Source organism: Narcine bancroftii, chromosome 2 (genome assembly GCF_036971445.1).
Source record: "Narcine bancroftii isolate sNarBan1 chromosome 2, sNarBan1.hap1, whole genome shotgun sequence".
Taxonomy (NCBI): Eukaryota; Metazoa; Chordata; class Chondrichthyes; order Torpediniformes; family Narcinidae; genus Narcine; species Narcine bancroftii.
Window position 1 is genome coordinate 204,757,199 of NC_091470.1, and position 19,345 is coordinate 204,776,543.

General features: G+C 45.0%; 1 protein-coding gene across 1 annotated transcript; it reads right to left on the reverse strand.

Annotated features, from left to right (window-relative positions):
* Window positions 1–10,366: 10,366 nt before the first annotated feature.
* On the reverse strand, window positions 10,367–14,751 carry LOC138753072 (S-antigen protein-like). Its single transcript, XM_069915664.1, has 4 exons — window positions 14,683–14,751; window positions 13,545–13,551; window positions 11,146–11,641; window positions 10,367–11,024 (listed from the first exon to the last, which is right to left on the reverse strand). Exons 1-4 carry the CDS (start codon window positions 14,749–14,751, stop codon window positions 10,367–10,369), a joined length of 1,230 nt encoding a protein of 409 aa, XP_069771765.1.
* Between the last annotated feature and the right edge of the window lie 4,594 nt (window positions 14,752–19,345).

The following is a 19,345-nucleotide window of genomic DNA, read 5'->3' on the forward strand; positions in this document are numbered from 1 at the left end:
CTCTGTCCCTCACTGAACGGCACTCTCCATTCCTTAGTGAAACCTTCTCTCCATCCCTAAATGAAACCTTTCCTCCATTCCTCACTGATCCCTTTATTTTCCTCAATGAATCCTTCTCCCTGCCCCTCACTGATCCATTCTTTTTGTCCCTCAATGAAAGCCTATTTCCTTTCCTCACTGAACACTTCTCCCCGTCCCTAAATGGACCATTCTCTGCATCCGTCACTGAACTCTTCTGTCCTTCACTCAATGAATCGTTCACTCTGTTCCTCACTAAATGCACACTCCGTTCCTGACAAAATGCCTCTCACCATCAATTACTGAACCATTCTCCAAATCCCTCACTGAACACTTATTTACATTGCAAATTGAACACCTCGCTCCATCCCTCAGTGATCCCTTCTCTTCGTCCCTCACTGAGCCATTCTCCCTGCCTCTCAATGATACCTTCTCTCCGTCCCTCATTGATCCCTTCTCTTGCACCTTTACTGAACGTTTTTCTCACTCACTCACTGAACCCTTCAGTCCGTTCCCCAATGATCCCTTCTCTCCATCCCTCACGGAAGCATTCTCACCCTATCTCACTGAACGCTTCTCCCCTCCATCACTGGGCCATTCTCTATTTCGGTCACTAAGCCCTTCTCCCCGTTCCATACTGAAACCTTCTCTCCATTCCTCACTGAATGCTTCTCTCCACCCCACACTGAACCATTCAGTCCATTCCCCACTGATCCCTTTTCTCTTTTCCTTACTGAATCCTTCACTCCTTCCTTCACAGACCCCTTTACTCCGGCACTCATTGAACCATTCACTACGTTCCCCACTGATTCCTTCTCTTCTTCCCTCAATGAACGCTTCTCTCCGCCCCTTACTGAAAACTTCAGTCCGTTCCCCACTGATTCCTTCTCTCCATTCCCCACTGAAACCTTCTCTCCATCTATCACTAAACCATTCTACACATCCTTCACTGAACCCCTCTCTTCGCCCCTCACTGAATCCTTCTCTCCAACCCTCACTGAACACTTCTTACTTTTCCTCACTGAAACCTTCTCTCCATTCATCACTGAATCCTTCAACCCTTCTTTACTGCACACTTCTCCCCGTCCCTCACTGGACCATTCACTCTATCCGTCACTGAATCCTTCTGTCCATCACTCAATGATTCGTTCACGCTGTTCCTCACGAAAAGCACACTCCGTTCCTGACTAAATACCACTCTCAATCAATCACTGAAACATTTTCCAAATCCCTCACTGAACACTTAATTACATTCTTGATAGAACTCCTCTCTCCGTCCCTCACTGATCCCTTCTCTCCGTCCTTCACTGAATGCTTTTCTCCATCACTCATGGAACCCTTCAGTCTGTTCCCCACTGACCTCTTCTCTCTGTCCATCACTGAACACTTATTTATATTCCTGATTGAACGCTTTAATCCGTCCCTCAGTGTTACCTCCTCTCGCTCCCTCCCTGATACCCTCTGTCTGTCGCACACTGAAGGCCTCTCTCCGTTCCTCACTGAACCCTTCTCTCCGTCGTTCAATGAAGCCTTTTCTCCTCCCCTCATCGAACCCTTCAGTCCTATCCGCACTGATGCCTTCTCTCCTTTCCTCAGTAAATGCTTCTCTCCATCATTCAATGAACCCTTTTCCCTGTCACTCACTGAACCCTTCATGCCGTTCCCCAATGATCCCTTCTATCCTCCCCTCGCTGAACGCTTATTTCTGTCCCTCGATGGACTCTTCTGTCCATTCCTCACTGAAGCATTCTCTCCTTTGCTCACTGAATCCTTCTCTCCAAACCTTCCTGAACAGTTCTTCCTTTTCCTCGCTGAACCTTTTTCTCCATTCCTCACTGAATCCTTTTCCCCTTCTTCACTGAACACTTCTCCCCTTCCCTAACTGGACTATTCTCTCCATCCATCACTGAACCCTTCTGTCCATCACTCAATGAATCGTTCACTCTGTTCCTCAATAATGCACACTCCGTTCCTGACGAAATGCCTCTCACCATCAATCACTGAACCATTCTCCAAATCCCTCACTGAACACTTATTTATAATGCTAATTGAACGCCTCTATCCGTCCCTCAGTGATCCCTTCTCTTCGTCCCTCACTGAGCCATTCTCCCTGCCTCTCAATGATACCTACTCTCCGTCCCTCATTGATCCCTTCTCTCCGTCCTTCACTGAACGCTTTTCTCCCTCACTCACTGAACCCTTCAGTCCGTTCCCCAATGATCCCATCTCTCTGTCCCTCACTGAACCATTCTCACCCTATCTCACTGAACCCTTCTCCCCTCCCTCACTGGACTATTCTCTATTTCGGTCACTAAACCCTTCTTCCCGTTCCATACTGAAACCTTCTCTCCATTCCTCACTGAATGCATCTCTCCGCCCCACACTGAACCAATCAGTCCGTTCCTCACTGATCCCTTCTCTCTTTTCCTTACTGAATCCTTCAATCCCTCCTTCACAGACCCCTTTTCTCCATCACTCACTGAACCATTCAGTGCATTCCGCACTGATTCCTTCTCTCCATTCCTCACTGAAACCTTCTCTCCATCCATCACTGAACCATTCTACACATCCTTCACTGAACCCCTCTCTCCGTCCCTCACTGAACACTTATTTACATTCCTGATTGAATGCCTCTATCCGTCCCTCAATGATCCCTTCTCTCCTTCCCTCACTGATCCCTTCTCTCCGTCACACACTGAACATTTATTTACATTCCTGATTGAACACCTCTATCCGTCCTTCACAGACCCCTTTACTCCGTCACTCAATGAACAATTCAGTGGGTTCCCCACTGATCCCTTATCTTCTTCCCTCACTGAACACTTCTCTCCGCCCCGCACTGAACACTTCAGTCTGTTCCACCTGACTCCTTCTTTGCATTCCTCACTGAAACCTTTTCTCCATCCATCACTGAACCATTCTACACATCCTTCACTGAACCCCTCTCTCCGTCCCTCACTGAACACTTATTTATATTCCTGATTGAATGCCTCTATCCGTCCCTCAATGATCGCTTCTCTCCTTTCCTCACTGATCCCTTCTCTCTGTCACACACTGAAGGCCCCTCTCTGTTCTTCACTGAACCCTTCTCTCCGTCCCGTTCTTCAATTAAGCCTTTTTTACTCCCCTCACCGAACCCATCAGTCCTTTCCCCAATGACCCCTTCTCTCCTTTCCTCACGAAACCTTTCTCTTCATCCTTCACTGAACCTTTTTCCCCGTCACTCACTGAAGCCTTCATGCCGTTCCCCACTGATCCCTTCTCTCCTGCCCTCGCGGAACGCTTCTCTCCACCCCGCACTGAACACTTCAGTCCGTTCCACCTGATTCCTTCTCTGCATTCCTCACTGAAGCCTTCATGCCGTTCCCCACTGATCCCTTCTCTCCTTCCCTCGCTGAACGCTTCTCTCTGTCCCTCACTGAACTTTTCTTTGCATTTCTCACTGAAATCTTCTGTTCATCCCTCACTGAAGCCTTCTCTCCTTCCCTCACTGATCCCTTCTCTGTGTCGCACACTGAAGGCCCCTCTCCGTTCCTCCCTGAACCCTTCTCTCCATCCCGTCCTTCAATGAAGTCTTTTTTACTCCCCTCACCGAACCCTTCAGTCCTTTCCCCAATGACCCCTTCTCTCCTTTCCTCACTAAACCTTTCTCTTCATCCTTCACTGAACCTTTTTCCCCGTCACTCACTGAAGCCTTCATGCCGTTCCCCACTGATCCCTTCTCTCCTTCCCTCGCTGAACGCTTCTCTCTGTCCCTCACTGAACTCTTCTTTCCATTTCTCACTGAAATCTTCTGTTCATCCCTCACTGAAGCCTTCTCTCCTTTCCTCACTGAACCCTTCTCTCAAACCCTCACTGAACACCTTCCTTTCCTCACTGAACCCTTCGCTCCATTCCTCACGAACCCTTCTACCCCTTCTTTACTGAACACTTCTTCTCGACCCTCACGTGTGCATTCTCTCAATCCAACACTGAACCCTTCTGTACATCACTCAATGAATCGTTCAATCTGTTCCCCACTAAATGCACTTCCCCTTCCTGACTAATTGACTCTCTCCATCCATCACTGATTCATTCACCAAATCTCTCACTGAACACTTATTTACATTCCTGATTGAACGCCACTCTCCGTCCCTCAGTGATCCTTTCTCTCCGTCCTTCACTGAACGATTTTCTCCGTCACTCACTGGAACCTTCAGTCCGTTCTCCAATGATCCCTTCTTTCCGTCGACACTGAACTATTCTCACCCTACCTCACTGAACCCTTCTCCCCTCCCACACTGGACCATTCTCCATTTCGGTAACTACACCCTTCTCCCCGTTCCATACTGAAACCTTCTCTCCGTTCCTCACTGAAAGAATCTCTCCGCTCCTCACTGAACCCTTCAGTCCGTTCCCCACTGACCCCTTCTCTCCATCCTTCACTGACCCCTTTACTCAGTCACTCACTGAACCATTCAGTCCGTTCCCCTCTGATCCCTTCTCTTATTCCCTCACTGAAAGCTTCTATCCGACCCTCACTGAACCCTTCTGTCCGTACCCCAATGATCCCTTCTCTCCATTCCTCATTGAATCCTTCTCCCGCTTCCTTACTGAACACTTTTCCCTGTCCCTCATTGGACCATTCTCTCCATCTTTCACTGAACCCTTCTGTCCATCACTCAATGAATCTTTCACTCTCTTCCTCACGAAAGGCACTCTCCCTTCCTGACTAAATGCCTCTCTCGATTAATCACTGAACCATTCTCCAAATCCCTCACTGAACACTTATTAACATTCCTGAATGAACAGCTCTCTCCGTCCCACACTGATCCCATCTCTCTGTCGCACACTGAAGGCATCTCTGCGTTACTCACTGAATGCATTTCTCCGCCACTCACAGAATGCTTCTGTCCGTTCCCCACTGATCCCTTGTCTCCTTTCCTCACTGATTCCTTCTCTCCATCCTTCACTGACCCCTTTACTCCGTCACTCACTGAACCATTCATTCCGTTCCCCACTGATCCCTTATCTTCTTCCCTCACTGAACGCTTCTCTCTGCCCCGCACTGAACATTTCAGTCCTTTCCCCACTGATTCCTTCTCTCCATTCCTCACTGAAACCTTCTCTCCATCCATCACTGAACCATTCTACACATCCTTCACTGAACCCCTCTCGCCGTCCCTCACTGAACACTTATTTACATTCCTGATTGAACGCCTCTATCCGTCCCTCAATGATCCCTTCTCTCCTTCCCACACTGATCCCTTCTCTCTGTCGCACATTGAAGGCCCTCTCCGTTCCTCACTGAACCCTTCTCTCTGTCCCGTCCTTCAATGAAGACTTTTTTACTCCCCTCACCGAACCCTTCAGTCCTTTCCCCAATGACCCCTTCTCTCCTTTCCTCAGTAAACCTTTCTCTTCATCCTTTACTGAACGTTTTTCCCCATCACTCACTGAAGCCTTCATGCCATTCCCCACTGATCCATTTTCTGCTTGCCTCGATGAACGCTTCTCTCTGTCCCTCACTGAACTCTTCTTTCCATTTTCACTGAAAGCTTCTGTTCTTCCCTCACTGAAGCCTTCTCTCCTTTCCTCATTGAACCCTTCTCTCAAAACCTCACAGAACACCTTCCTTTTCCTCACTGAACCCTTCTCTCCATTCTTCACTGAACCCTTCTACCCCTTCCGTACTGAACACTTCTACCCGTCCCTCACGTGTGCATTCTCCCAATCCATCCCTGAACCCTTCTTTCCATCACTCAATGAATCGTTCACTCTGTTCCTCACTAAATGCACTGTCCATTCCTGACTAATTGACTCTCTCCCTCCATCACTGATTCATTCTCCAAATCTCTCACTGAACACTTATTTACATTCCTGATTGAATGCCTCTCTCCGTCCCTCAGTGATCGCTTCTCTACGTCCTTCACTGAACGCTTTTCTCCATCACTCACTGAACCCTTCAATCCGTTCTCCAATGATCCCTTCTCTCCGTCAGCACTGAACCATTCTCATCCTACCTGACTGAACCCTTCTCCCCTCCCACACTGGACCATTCTCTAATTCGGTCACTACACCCTTCTCCCCGTTCCATACTGAAACCTTCTCTCCGTTCCTCACTGAATGAATCTCTCCGCTCCTCACTGAATCCTTCAGTCCATTCCCCACTGACCCCTTCTCTCCATCCTTCACTGACCTCTTTACTCAGTCACTCACTGAACCCTTCTGTCCGTTCCTCAATGATCCCTTCTCTCCATTCCTCACTGAATCCTTCTCCCGCTTCCTTACTGAACACTTCTCCCCGTCCGTCACTGGATCTTTCTCTCCATCCTTCACTGAACCCTTCTGTCCATCACTCAATGAATCTTTCACTCTGTTCCTCACTAAATGCACTTCCCGTTCCTGACTAATTGACTCTCTCCCTCCATCACTGATTCATTCTCCAAATCTCTCACTGAACACTTATTTACATTCCTGATTGAACGCCTCTCTCCGTCCCTCAGTGATCCCTTCTCTCCGTCCTTCACTGAACGATTTTCTCTGTCACTCACTGAACCCTTCAGTCCGTTCTCCAATGATCCCTTCTCTCCGTCGACACTGAACCATTCTCACCCTACCTCACTGAACCCTTCTCCCCTCGCACACTGGACCATTCTCCATTTCGGTAACTACACCCTTCTCCTCGTTCCACACTGAAACCTTCTCTCCGTTCCTCACTGAAGCCTTTTCTCCTCCCCTCATCGAACCCTTCAGTCCTATCCGCACTGATGCCTTCTCTCCTTTCCTCAGTGAACGCTTCTCTCCATCATTCACTGAACCCTTTTCCCCGTCACTCACTGAACCCTTCATGCCGTTCCCCAATGATCCCTTCTCTCCTCCCCTTGCTGAATGCTTCTTTGCGTCCCTCAATGGACGCTTCTGTCCATGCCTCACTGAAGCCTTCTCTCCTTTCCTCACTGAACCCTTCCCTCTTCCCTACTGAACACTTCTCCCCGTCACTCACTGTTCAATTCTCTATATCCGTCACTGAATCCTTCTGTCCTTCACTCAATGAATTGTTCACTCTGTTCATCACTAAAAGCACTCTCCGTTCCTGACTATATGCCTCTCTCCATCCATCACTGAACCATTCTCCAAATCCCTCACTGAACATTTATTTACATTCCTGATTGAACGCCTCTCTCCATCCCTCACTGATCACTTTTCTACGTCCGTCACTGAGACATTCTCTCCGTTCCTCACTGAACCCTTCTCTCCATCCCTCATAGGACCTTTCTCCCTTTAGCTCACTTAAACCTTCTCTCCGTTCCGAACTGTAGCTTTATCACCGTTTCAAACTGAAATCCTCTCTTCAACGCTTACTGTACACTTCTCTCCATCGCCCACTGAACCCTTCTCCCCGTTATACAATGAACGCCTGTTTCTTTCCCTCACTGGACATTCCCTCCATCCCTCATTGAAACATTCCCTCTAATACTCACTGAAACCTTCCCCTCGTCGTTCACTGAACCCTTCTCTCTGTCCCTTACTGAACGGCTCTCTCCCTTCCTCAGTGAAAACTTCTCTCGACCCTAACTGAACCCTTCTCTCTTTTCGTCACTGCTCCAATCTCTACCTCCCACAATTAACCTTTCTCTCCGCCACTCACTGATCCATTTTCTCTGTCCCTCAATGAACGCCTATCTCCGTACCTCACTGAACATTTATCTCCGTCCCTTACTGAACCCTTCTCTCCAACCCTCACTGAACAATTCTTCCTTTTCCTCACTGAACCCTTCTCACCATTCCTCACTGAACCTTTCTACCCCTTCCTTACTGAATATTTCTCCACGACCATCACTGGACCATTCTCTCCATCCGTCACTGAACCCTTCTGTCCATCACGCAATGAATCATTCACGCTGTTCCTCACTAAATGCACTCTCCGTTCCTGACGTAATACCAATCTCCATCAAACACTGAACCATTCTCCAAATTCCTCACTGAACACTTCTTCCTTTTCCTCACTGAAAGTTTCTCTCCATTCATCACTGAACCCTTCATTTCTTCCTTACTGAACATTTCTGGCCGTCCCTCACTGGACCATTCTCTCTATATGTCACAGAATCCTTCTGTCCATTACTCAATGAATTGTTCACTCTGTTCCTCACTAAATGCACACTTCGTCCCTGACTAAATGCCTCTCTCCATCAATAAGTGAACCATTCTCCAAATCCATCACTGAACACTTATTTACATTCCTGATGGAACGCCTCTCTCCGTCCCTCAGTGATCACTTCTCTCCGTCCCTCTGTCCCTCACTGAGCCATTGTCCCTTTCCCTCAATGATACCTTCTTTCCGTCCCTCACTGAACATTTTTCTCCGTCATTCACTGAACCATTCAGTCTGTTCCCCAATGATCCCTTCTCTCCGTCCCTCACTGAGCCATTCTCACCCTACCTCACTGAACCTTTCTCCCCTCCCACACTGGACCATTCTCTATTTCGGTCACTAAAGCCTTTTCGTCGTTCCATATTGAAACCTTCTCTCTGTTCTTCACCGAATGCATCTCTCCGCTCCTCACTGAACCCTTCAGTCCATTGCCCACTGAACCCTTCTCTCCTTTCTTCACTGAATCCTTCTCTCCATCCTTCACTGACCACTTTACTCCGTCACTCACTGAACCATTCAGTCCGTTCCCCACTTATATCTTCTCTTCTTCCCTCACTGAACGCTTCTCTCGGCCCATCACTGAACCCTTCAGTCCGTTGCCCACTAATCCCTTCTCTCCATTTCTCAATGAAAACTTCTCTCTATCCATCACTGAACCATTCTCCACATCCCTCACTGTATCCTTCTCTCCGTCAGTCACTGAACACTTATTTCCATTCCTGATTTAACGGCTCTATTCTTCCCTCAGTGATCCCTTCTGTCCATCCCTCACTGATCCCTTTTCTCTGTAGCACACTGAAGGCCTCTCTCGTAATTATCTAATTCTAAATCAATCAACGGTTGCATATTCCCTAATAAAAATATATCAGGGTCTAATACAATATGAAGATTATATAGATTATTAAATACAGATTGAATACCTTTCCAAAATTGTTGTAAACGATCACACAACCAAGCAGCATGTAAAAAAGTACCAGAAACCTGATCACAACGAAAACAAAGATCTGACTTTTGTTTGATTATGGAAAGAACATCTTTTTCTATAGAAGATAAGATGTCTTTTTGTAAGTTAAAGTGGACCCCATTTATTGATTATATACAATTTAAATAAGTTTGAATTAATGATTTTTTCTTTAAAAAAACTTATTTTATTATATATTTTTTCTATATATATGTTTTCTTTTTTTTTCGTTTTTTTATTATTAGTTGTTTTTTTTTCGTTTAAGTTCTATTTGTTTTTGTTTTTTCATATATATTCTTATATAATAAAATTTTTTTTGGATTAATAATTAATACTTAATTAATATTTTTTTTGTTTTTTATATATATCGATCTTTTTTTTAAGATATACATTTTTATTTTTTTAAAATTTTACTAATAGTATTAATTCTTCACTCTTTATTGTGGGGTTGGGGAGGGGGGTGTTTAGGGGTTAAAAATTTTTTTAGTCTTAGTTTTTAGTTGTTAGGGAGAGATGCCGAGATTGGTATTGTATTAACTATGTTACTTTGTGCTTGTATTACTTTATTTTGTATTTTTTCTGTACGTGAATTACTTACTTTCTTCATATTTTAAAATTAATCAATAAAGTTTCGAAAAAACAACTGAAGGCCTATCTCCTTTCGTCACTGAACCCTTCCCTCCGTCCATCAATGAAGCATTTCCTCCTCCCCTCACCGAAACTTTCAGTCCTTTCCCCACTGATCCCTTCTCTCCTTTCTTCAGTAAATCCTTCTCTCCATCCTTCACTGAACCCGTTTCCCCGTCACTCAGAACCCTTCATGCCGTTCCCGACTGATCCCTTTTCTCCTTCCCACACTGAAGAGTTTCTCTCCGTTCCTCACTGAACCCTTCTCTCTAACCCTCACTGAACCCTTCACTCCAACCTTCACTGAACACTTCTACCCCTTCCCTACTGAACACCTCATCCCGTAACTTACTGATCCATTCTCTATATCCGTCACTGAAGTCTCCTGTCCAGCACTCAATGAATCGTTCACTCTGTTCATCAGTAAAAGCAACCTCCGTTCCTGACTAAATGCCTCTCTCCATCCATCACTGAACCATTCTCCAAATCCCTCACTGAACACTTATTTACATTCCTGATGCAATGGCTCTCTCCATCCCTTAGTGATCCCTTCCCTCCGTCCCTCACTGAGCCGTTCTCCCTGTCCCTCAATGATACATTTCTCCGTCACACACTGATCCCATCTCTCAGTCGCACACTGAAGGCATCTCTCCGTTCCTCACTGAATGCATTTCTCCGCCACTCACTGAACGCTTCTGTCCATTCCCCACTGATCCCTTGTCTCCTTTCCTCACTGAATCCTTCTCTCCATCCTTCACTGACCCATTTACTCCGTCACTCACTGAACCATTCATTCCATTCCCCACTGATCCCTTCTCTTCTTTCCTAACCGAACGCTTCTCTCCGCACCTTACTGAACCCTTCAGTCCGTTGCCCACTGATTCCTTCTCTCCACTCCTCACTGAAATCTTTTCTCCATCCATCACTGAAACATTCTCCACATCTCTCACTGAACCCTTCTCTCCGTCCCTCACTGAACACTTATTACATTCCTGATTGAATGCCTCTATCCGTCCCTCAATGATCCCTTCTCTCCGTCCCTCACTGATCCCCTCTCTCAGTCGTACATTGAAGGCCTCTCTCCGTTCCTCTCTGAACCCTATTCTCCATCCTTCACATAACCCTTCACTCCATGCCACACTGGGACCTTCTCTCCATTCCTCAATTCTTTCTTTTCCCTGTACATCACTGAAACATTCTCTCCGTTCCTCACTGAACCCTTCTCTCCGTCTCTCATAGGAACTTTCTCCCTTTAGTTCACTGGAAACTTCTCTCCGTTCTAAACTGTAGATTAATCACCGTTTCAAACTGAAATCCTCTCTTCAACCCTTACTGTACACTTCTCTCCATCCCCCACTGAACCCTTCTCCTCGTTATACACTGAACGCCTGTTTCTTTCCCTCACTGGATATTCTCTCTGTCCCTCATTAAAACATTCCCTCTATCACTCACTGCACCTTTCCCCTCGTTGTTCACTGAAACCTTGTCTCTGTCCCTCACAGAACGGCTCTCTCCATTCCTCAGTGAACATTTCTCTCCGTCCCTAACTGAACCCTTCTCTCTATTCCTCATTGATCCCTTCTCTATCTTCTGCAATGAATCCTTCTCTCCGCCCCTCACTGATCCATTCTCTCTATCCCTCAATGAACGCCTATTTCCGTTCTTCACTGAACATTTATCTCCGTCCCTCACTGAACCCTTCTCTCCATCCCTCACTGAATACTTCTTCCTTTTCCTCACTGAACCCTTCTCACCATTCCTCACTGAATCCTTCTCCCCCTTCTTCACTGAACACTTCTCCCAGTCCCTAACTGGACCATTCTCTCCATCCGTCACTGAACCCTTCTGTCCATCACTCAATGAATTGTTCACTCTGTTCCTCACTAAATGCACACTCCGTTCTTGACGAAATGCTTCTCACCATCAATCACTGAACCATTCTCCAAATCCTTCACTGAATATTTATTTACATTGCTAATTGAACGCCTCTCTCCGTCCATCAGTGATTCCTTCTCTTCTCCCCTCACTGAGCCATTCTCCCTGCCTCTCAATGATACCTTCTCTCCGTCCCTCATTGATCCCTTCTCCCCGTCCTTCACTGAACGCTTTTCTCCCTCACTCACTGAAACCTTCAGTCCGTTTCCCAATGATCCCTTCTCTCTGTCCCTCACTGAACCATTCTCACCCTATCTCACTGAACCCTTCTCCCCTCCCTCACTGGTCCATTCTCTATTTCGGTCACTAAACCCTTCTCTCTGTTCCATACTGAAACCTACTCTCCATTCCTCACTGAATGCATCTCTCCGCCCCTCACTGAATCCTTCTCTCCAACCCTCACTAAACCCTTCTTACTTTTCCTCACTGAAACCTTCTCTCCATTCATCACTGAATCCTTCAACCCTTCCTTACTGCACACTTCTCCTCGTCCCTCACTGCACCATTCTCTCTATCTGTTACTGAACCCTTCTGTCCATCACTCAATGAATCGTTCACTCTGTTCCTCACTGAATGCACATTCCGTTCCTGACTAAATGCCTCTCTCCATCAATAAGTGAACCATTCTCCAAACCCCTCACTGAACACTTATTTACATTCCTGATTGAACGCCTCTCTCCATACCTCACTGATCACTTTTCTACGTCCGTCACTGAGCCATTCTCCCTGTCCCTCAATGCTACCTTCTCTCCGTCCCTCACTGATCCCTTCACTCAGTCCTTCACTGAACCCTTTTGTCAGTCACTCACTGAACCCTTCTGTCCATCACTCAATGAGTCGTTCACTCTGTTCCTCAGTAAATGCACTCTCCCTTCCTGACTAAATGCCTCTCTCCCATCACTAAACCATTCTCTCACTGAACACATATTTACATTCCTGATTGAACGCCTCTCTCCATCCCTCAGTGATCACTTCTCTCCGTCTCTCCGTCCCTCACTGAGCCATTGTCCCTGTCACACAATGATACCGTCTATCCGTCCCTCACTGAGCCATTGTCCCTGTCACACAATGATACCGTCTATCCGTCCCTCACTGAACGCTTTTCTCCATCACTCACTGAACCATTCAGTGCGTTCCCCAACGATCCCTTCTCTCCATCCCTCAGTGAGCCATTCTCACCCTACCTCACTGAACCTTTCTCCCCTCCCACACTGGACCATTTTCTATTTCGGTCACTAAAGCCTTTTCGCCGTTCAATATTGAAACCTTCTCTCCGTTCTTCACCGAATGCATCTCTCTGCTCCTCACTGAACCCTTCAGTCCGTTGCCCACTGAACCCTTCTCTCCTTTCTTCACTGAATCCTTCTCTCCATCCTTCACTGACCCCTTTACTCCGTCACTCACTGAATCATCCAGTCCGTTCCCCACTTATCCCTTCTCTTCTTCCCTCACTGAACGCTTCTCTCGGCCCCTCACTGAACCCTTCAGTCCGTTGCCCACTAATCCCTTCTCTCCATTCCTCACTGAAAACTTCTCTCTATCCATCACTGAACCATTCTCCACATCCCTCACTGTATCCTTCTCTCCGTCAGTCACTGAACACTTATTTCCATTCCTGATTTAACGGCTCTATTCTTCCCTCAGTGATCCCTTCTCTCCGTCCCTCACTGATCCCTTTTCTCTGTAGCACACTGAAGGCCTCTCTCGTAATTATCTAATTCTAAATAATCAACGGTTACATATTCCCTAATAAAAATATATCAGGGTCTAATACAATATGAAGATTATATAGATTATTAAATACAGATTGAATACCTTTCCAAAATTGTTGTAAACGATCACACAACCAAGCAGCATGTAAAAAAGTACCAGAAACCTGATCACAACGAAAACAAAGATCTGACTTACTAAAACCAAATTTTATTTTATTCACTTAGCGCTGGCAGTGGCCAAGAAATGTATAGTGATTACTTGGAAGAATAGAAATGTATTGTCTTTAGATAGTGGTATTCAGAGATGAAGATTTGTTTGATTATGGAAAGAACATCTTTTTCTATAGAAGATAAGATGTCTTTTTGTAAGTTAAAGTGGACCCCATTTATTGATTATATACAATTTAAATAAGTTTGAATTAATCATATTTTCTTTAAAAAAACTTATTTTATTATATATTTTTTCTATATATATGTTTTCTTTTTTTTTCTTTTTTTAAAGTTTTTTATTATTTGTTGTTTTTCTTCGTTTATGTTCTTTTTGTTTTTGTTTTTTCATATATATTCTTATATAATAAATTTTTTTGGATTAATAATTAATACTTAATTAATTTTTTTTGTTTTTTAAACATATCGATCTTTTTTTTAAGATATACATTTTTAATTTTTAAAAATTTTACTAATAGTATTAATTCTTCACTCTTTATTGTGGGGTTGGGGAGGGGGGTGTTTAGGGGTTAAAATATTTTTTTAGTCTTAGTTTTTAGTTGTAAGGGAGAGATGCCGAGATTGGTATTGTATTAACTATGTTACTTTGTGCTTGTATTACTTTATTTTGTATTTTTTCTGTACGTGAATTACTTACTTTCTTCATATTTTAAAATTAATCAATAAAGTTTCGAAAAAAACAACTGAAGGCCTATCTCCTTTCGTCACTGAACCCTTCCCTCCGTCCATCAATGAAGCCTTTCCTCCTCCCCTCACCAAACCCTTCAGTCCTTTCCCCACTGATCCCTTCTCTCCTATCTTCAGTAAATCCTTCTCTCCAACCTTCACTGAACCCGTTTCCCCGTCGCTCAGAACCCTTCATGCCGTTCCCGACTGATCCCTTTTCTCCTTCCCACACTGAAGGCCTTCTCTCCGTTCCTCACTGAACCCTTCTGTCTAACCCTCACTGAACCCTTCACTCCAACCTTCACTGAACACTTCTTCCCTTTCGTCACTGAACCCTTCTCTCCATTCGTCACTGAACCCTTCTATCCCTTCCTTACTGAACACCTCATCTCGTCACTCACTGATCCATTCTCTATATCCGTCACTGAAGCCTCCTGTCCATCACTCAATGAATCGTTCACTCTGTTCATCACTAAAAGCAATCTCCATTCCTTACTAAATGCCTCTCTCCATCCATCACTGAACCATTCTCCAAATCCCTCACTGAACACTTATTTACATTCCTGATGCAATGGCTCTCTCCATCCCTCAGTGATCCCTCCCTCCATCCTTCACTGAGCGGTTCTCCCTGTCCCTCAATGATACCTTCTCTTCGTCACACACGGATCCCATCTCTCAGTCGCACACTGAAGGCATCTCTCCGTTCCTCACTGAATGCATTTCTCCGCCACTCACTGAACGCTTCTGTCCATTCCCCATTGATCCCTTGTCTCCTTTCCTCACTGAATCCTTCTCTCCATCCTTCACTGACACATTTACTCCGCCCCTTACTGAACCCTTCAGTCCGTTGCCCACTGATTCCTTCTCTCCACTCCTCACTGAAATCTTTTCTCCATCCATCACTGAAACATTCTCCACATCCCTCACTGAACCCTTCTCTCCGTCCCTCACTGAACACTTAATACATTCCTGATTGAACGCCTCTATCCGTCCCTCAATGATCCCTTTTCTCCGTCCCTCACTGATCCCTTCACTCAGTCGTACACTGAAGGCCTCTCTCCGTTCCTCTCTGAACCCTATTCTCCATCCTTCACATAACCCTTCACTCCATGCCACACTGGAACCTTCTCTCCATTCCTCAATTCTTCCTTTTCCCTGTACATCACTGAAACATTCTCTCCGTTCCTCACTGAACCCATCTCTCCGTCTCTCATAGGACCTTTCTCACTTTAGTTCACAGGAAACTTCTCTCCGTTCCAAACTGTAGCTTAATCACCGTTTCAAACTGAAATCCTCTCTTCAACCCTTACTGTACACTTCTCTCCATCCCCCACTGAACACTTCACTTCGTTATACACTGAACGCCTGTTTCTCTCCCTCACTGGATATTCCCTCCGTCCCTCATTGCAACATTCCCTCTATCACTCACTGAACCTTTCCCCTCGTTGTTCTCTGAAACCTTGTCTCTGTCCCTCACAGAACGGCTCTCTTCATTCCTCAGTGAACATTTCTCTCCGTCCCTAACTGAACCCTTCTCTCTATTCCTCATTGATCCCTTCTCTATCTTCTGCAATGAATCCTTCTCTCCGTTCCCCAATGATCCCTTCTCTCCTCCCCTCGCTGAACACTTCTTTCTGTCCCTCAATTGACTCTTCTGTCCATTCCTCACTGAAGCCTTCTCTCCATTCCTCACTGAATCCTTCTCCCCCTTCCTTTCTGAATACTTCTCCCCGTCGCTCACTTGTCCATTCTCTCTATCCGTCACTGAAGCCTTCTGTCTATCACTCAATGTATCGTTCACTCTGTTCCTCACTAAATGCACTCTCCCTTCCTGACTAAATGCCTCTCTCCCATCACTGAACCATTGTCTCACTGAACACATATTTACATTCCTGATTGAACGCCTATATCCGTCCCTCAGTGATCACTTCTCTCCGTCCCTCCGTCCCTCACTGAGCCATTGTCCCTGCCCCTCAATGATACCTTCTCTCCGTCGCTCACTGAGCCATTCTCACCCTACCTCACTGAACCTTTCTCCCCTCCCACACTGGACCATTCTCTATTTCGGTCACTAAAGCCTTTTCCCCGTTTCTTCTCTCCGTTCTTCACCGAATGCATCTCTCCGCTCCTCACTGAACCCTTCAGTCCGTTGCCCACTGAACCCTTCTCTCCTTTCTTCACTGAATCCTTCTCTCCATCCTTCACTGACCCCTTTACTCCGTCATTCACTGAATCATTCAGTCCGTTCCCCACTTATCCCTTCTCTTCTTCCCTCACTGAACGCTTCTCTCGGCCCTCACTGAACCCTTCAGTCCGTTGCCCACTAATCCCTTCTCTCCATTCCTCACTGAAAACCTCTCTCTATCCATCACTGAACCATTCTCCACATCCCTCACTGTATCCTTCTCTCCGTCAGTCACTGAACACTTATTTCCATTCCTGATTTAACGGCTCTATTCTTCCCTCAGTGATCCCTTCTCTCCGTCCCTCACTGGTCCCTTTTCTCTGTAGCACACTGAAGGCCTCTCTCGTAATTATCTAATTCTAAATCAATCAACGGTTACATATTCCCTAATAAAAATATATCAGTGTCTAATACAATATGAAGATTATATAAATTATTAAATACAGATTGAATACCTTTCCAAAATTGTTGTAAACGATCACACAACCAAGCAGCATGTAAAAAGGTACCAGAAACCTGATCACAACGAAAACAAAGATCTGACTTACTAAAACCAAATTTTATTTTATTCACTTAGCGCTGGCAGTGGCCTAGAAATGTATAGCGATTACTTGGAAGAATAGAAATGTATTGTCTTTAGATAGTGGTATTCAGAGATGAAGTTTTGTTTGATTATGGAAAGAACATCTTTCTCTATAGAAGATAAGATGTCTTTCTGTAAGTTAAAGTGGACCCCATTTATTGATTATATACAATTTAAATAAGTTTGAATTAATCATATTTTCTATAAAAAAAACTTATTTTATTATATATTTTTTCTATATATATGTTTTCTTTTTTTTTTCTTTTTTTAAAGTTTTTTTATTATTTGTTGTTTTTTTTTCGTTTATGTTCTTTTTGTTTTTGTTTTTTCATATATATTCTTATATAATAAAATTTTTTTGGATTAATAATTAATTCTTAATTAATATTTTTTTTGTTTTTTATACATATCGATCTTTTTTTAAGATATACATTTTTAATTTTTAAAAATTTTACTAATAGTATTAATTCTTCACTCTTTATTGTGGGGTTGGGGAGGGGGGTGTTTAGGGGTTAAAATATTTTTTTAGTCTTAGTTTTTAGTTGTTAGGGAGAGATGCCGAGATTGGTATTGTATTAACTATGTTACTTTGTGCTTGTATTACTTTATTTTGTATTTTTTCTGTACGTGAATTACTTACTTTCTTCATATTTTAAAATTAATCAATAAAGTTTCGAAAAAACAACTGAAGGCCTATCTCCTTTCGTCACTGAACCCTTCCCTCCGTCCATCATGAAGCCTTTCCTCCTCCCCTCACCAAACCCTTCAGTCCTTTCCCCACTGATCCCTTCTCTCCTTTCTTCAGTAAATCCTTCTCTCCATCCTTCACTGAACCCGTTTCCCCGTCACTCAGAACCCTTCATGCCGTTCCCGACTGATCCCTTTTCTCCTTCCCACACTGAAGAGTTTCTCTCCGTTCCTCACTGAACCCTTCTCTCTAACCCTCACTGAACCCTTCACTCCAACCTTCACTGAACACTTCTTCCCTTTCGTCACTGAACCCTTCTCTCCATTCGTCACTGAACCCTTCTATCCCTTCCTTACTGAACACCTCATCCCGTCACTCACTGATCCATTCTCTATATCCGTCACTGAAGCCTCCTGTCCATCACTCAATGAATCGTTCACTCTGTTCATCACTAAAAGCAATCTCCGTTCCTGACTAAATGCCTCACTCCATCCATCACTGAACCATTCTCATCATCCCTCACTGAACCCTTCTCTCCGTCCCTCACTGAACACTTATTTACATTCCTGATTGAACGCCTCTGTGCATCACTCAGTGATCCCTTCTCTCCGTCCCTAACTGATCGCTTCTCTCCAACCCACACTGAACCCTTCTTCAAGTTATACATTGAACGCCTGTTTCTTTCCCTCACTGGACATTCTCTCAGTCCCTCATTGCAACCTTCTCTCTATCACTAACTGAACTCATCCCCTCGTTGTTCACCGAACCCTTCTCTCTGTCCCTCACTGAACGGCACACTCCATTTCTCAGTGAACCCTTCTCTCCGTCCCTAACTGAAACCTTCCCTCTATCCCTCACTGATCCCTTCTCTATCTTCCTCAATGAATCCTTCTCTCCGCCCCTCACTGATCCATTCTCTCTGTCCCTCAATGAACGCCTATTTCTGTTCCTCACTGAACATTTCTCTCCTTTCCTCACTGAACCGTTCTTTCAAACACTCACTGAACACCTTCCTTTTCCTCACTGAACCCTTTTCTCCAGTCCTCACTGAATCCTTCTACCCCTTCCTTACTGAACAATTCTTCCTGTCCCTCACGTGTGCATTCTCTGAATCCGTCACTGAATCCTTCTGTCCTTCACTCAATGAATCGTTCACTCTGTTCATCACTAAATGCACTCTCCCTTCCTGACTAAACGCCTCTCTCCCATCACTGAACCATTGTCTCACTGAACACATATTTACATTCCTGATTGAACGCCTATCTCCGTCCCTCAGTGATCACTTCTCTCCGTCCCTCCGTCCCTCACTGAGCCATTGTCCCTGCCCCTCAATGATACCTTCTCTCCGTCGCTCACTGAGCCATTCTCACCCTACCTCACTGAACCTTTCTCCCCTCCCACACTGGACCATTCTCTATTTCGGTCATTAAAGCCTTTTCCCCGTTTCTTCTCTCCATTCTTCACCGAATGCATCTCTCCGCTCCTCACTGAACCCTTCAGTCCGTTGCCCACTGAACCCTTCTCTCCTTTCTTCACTGAATCCTTCTCTCCATCCTTCACTGACCCCTTTACTCCGTCACTCACTGAATCATTCAGTCCGTTCCCCAC

What these genes read in the sequence shown, in the direction of transcription:
- LOC138753072 (XM_069915664.1), bottom strand. Translation starts at nt 14,751, where the DNA reads ATGAACAGAGTGAACGATTCATTGAGTGATGGACAGGAGGCTTCAGTG. An exon ending in AGGGACAGAGAGAATATCCA is followed by an intron (nt 11,025 to 11,145) that starts GTGAGGGAAAGA and finishes ATTAATCTACAG; the next exon opens with TTTAGAACGGAGAGAAGTTT.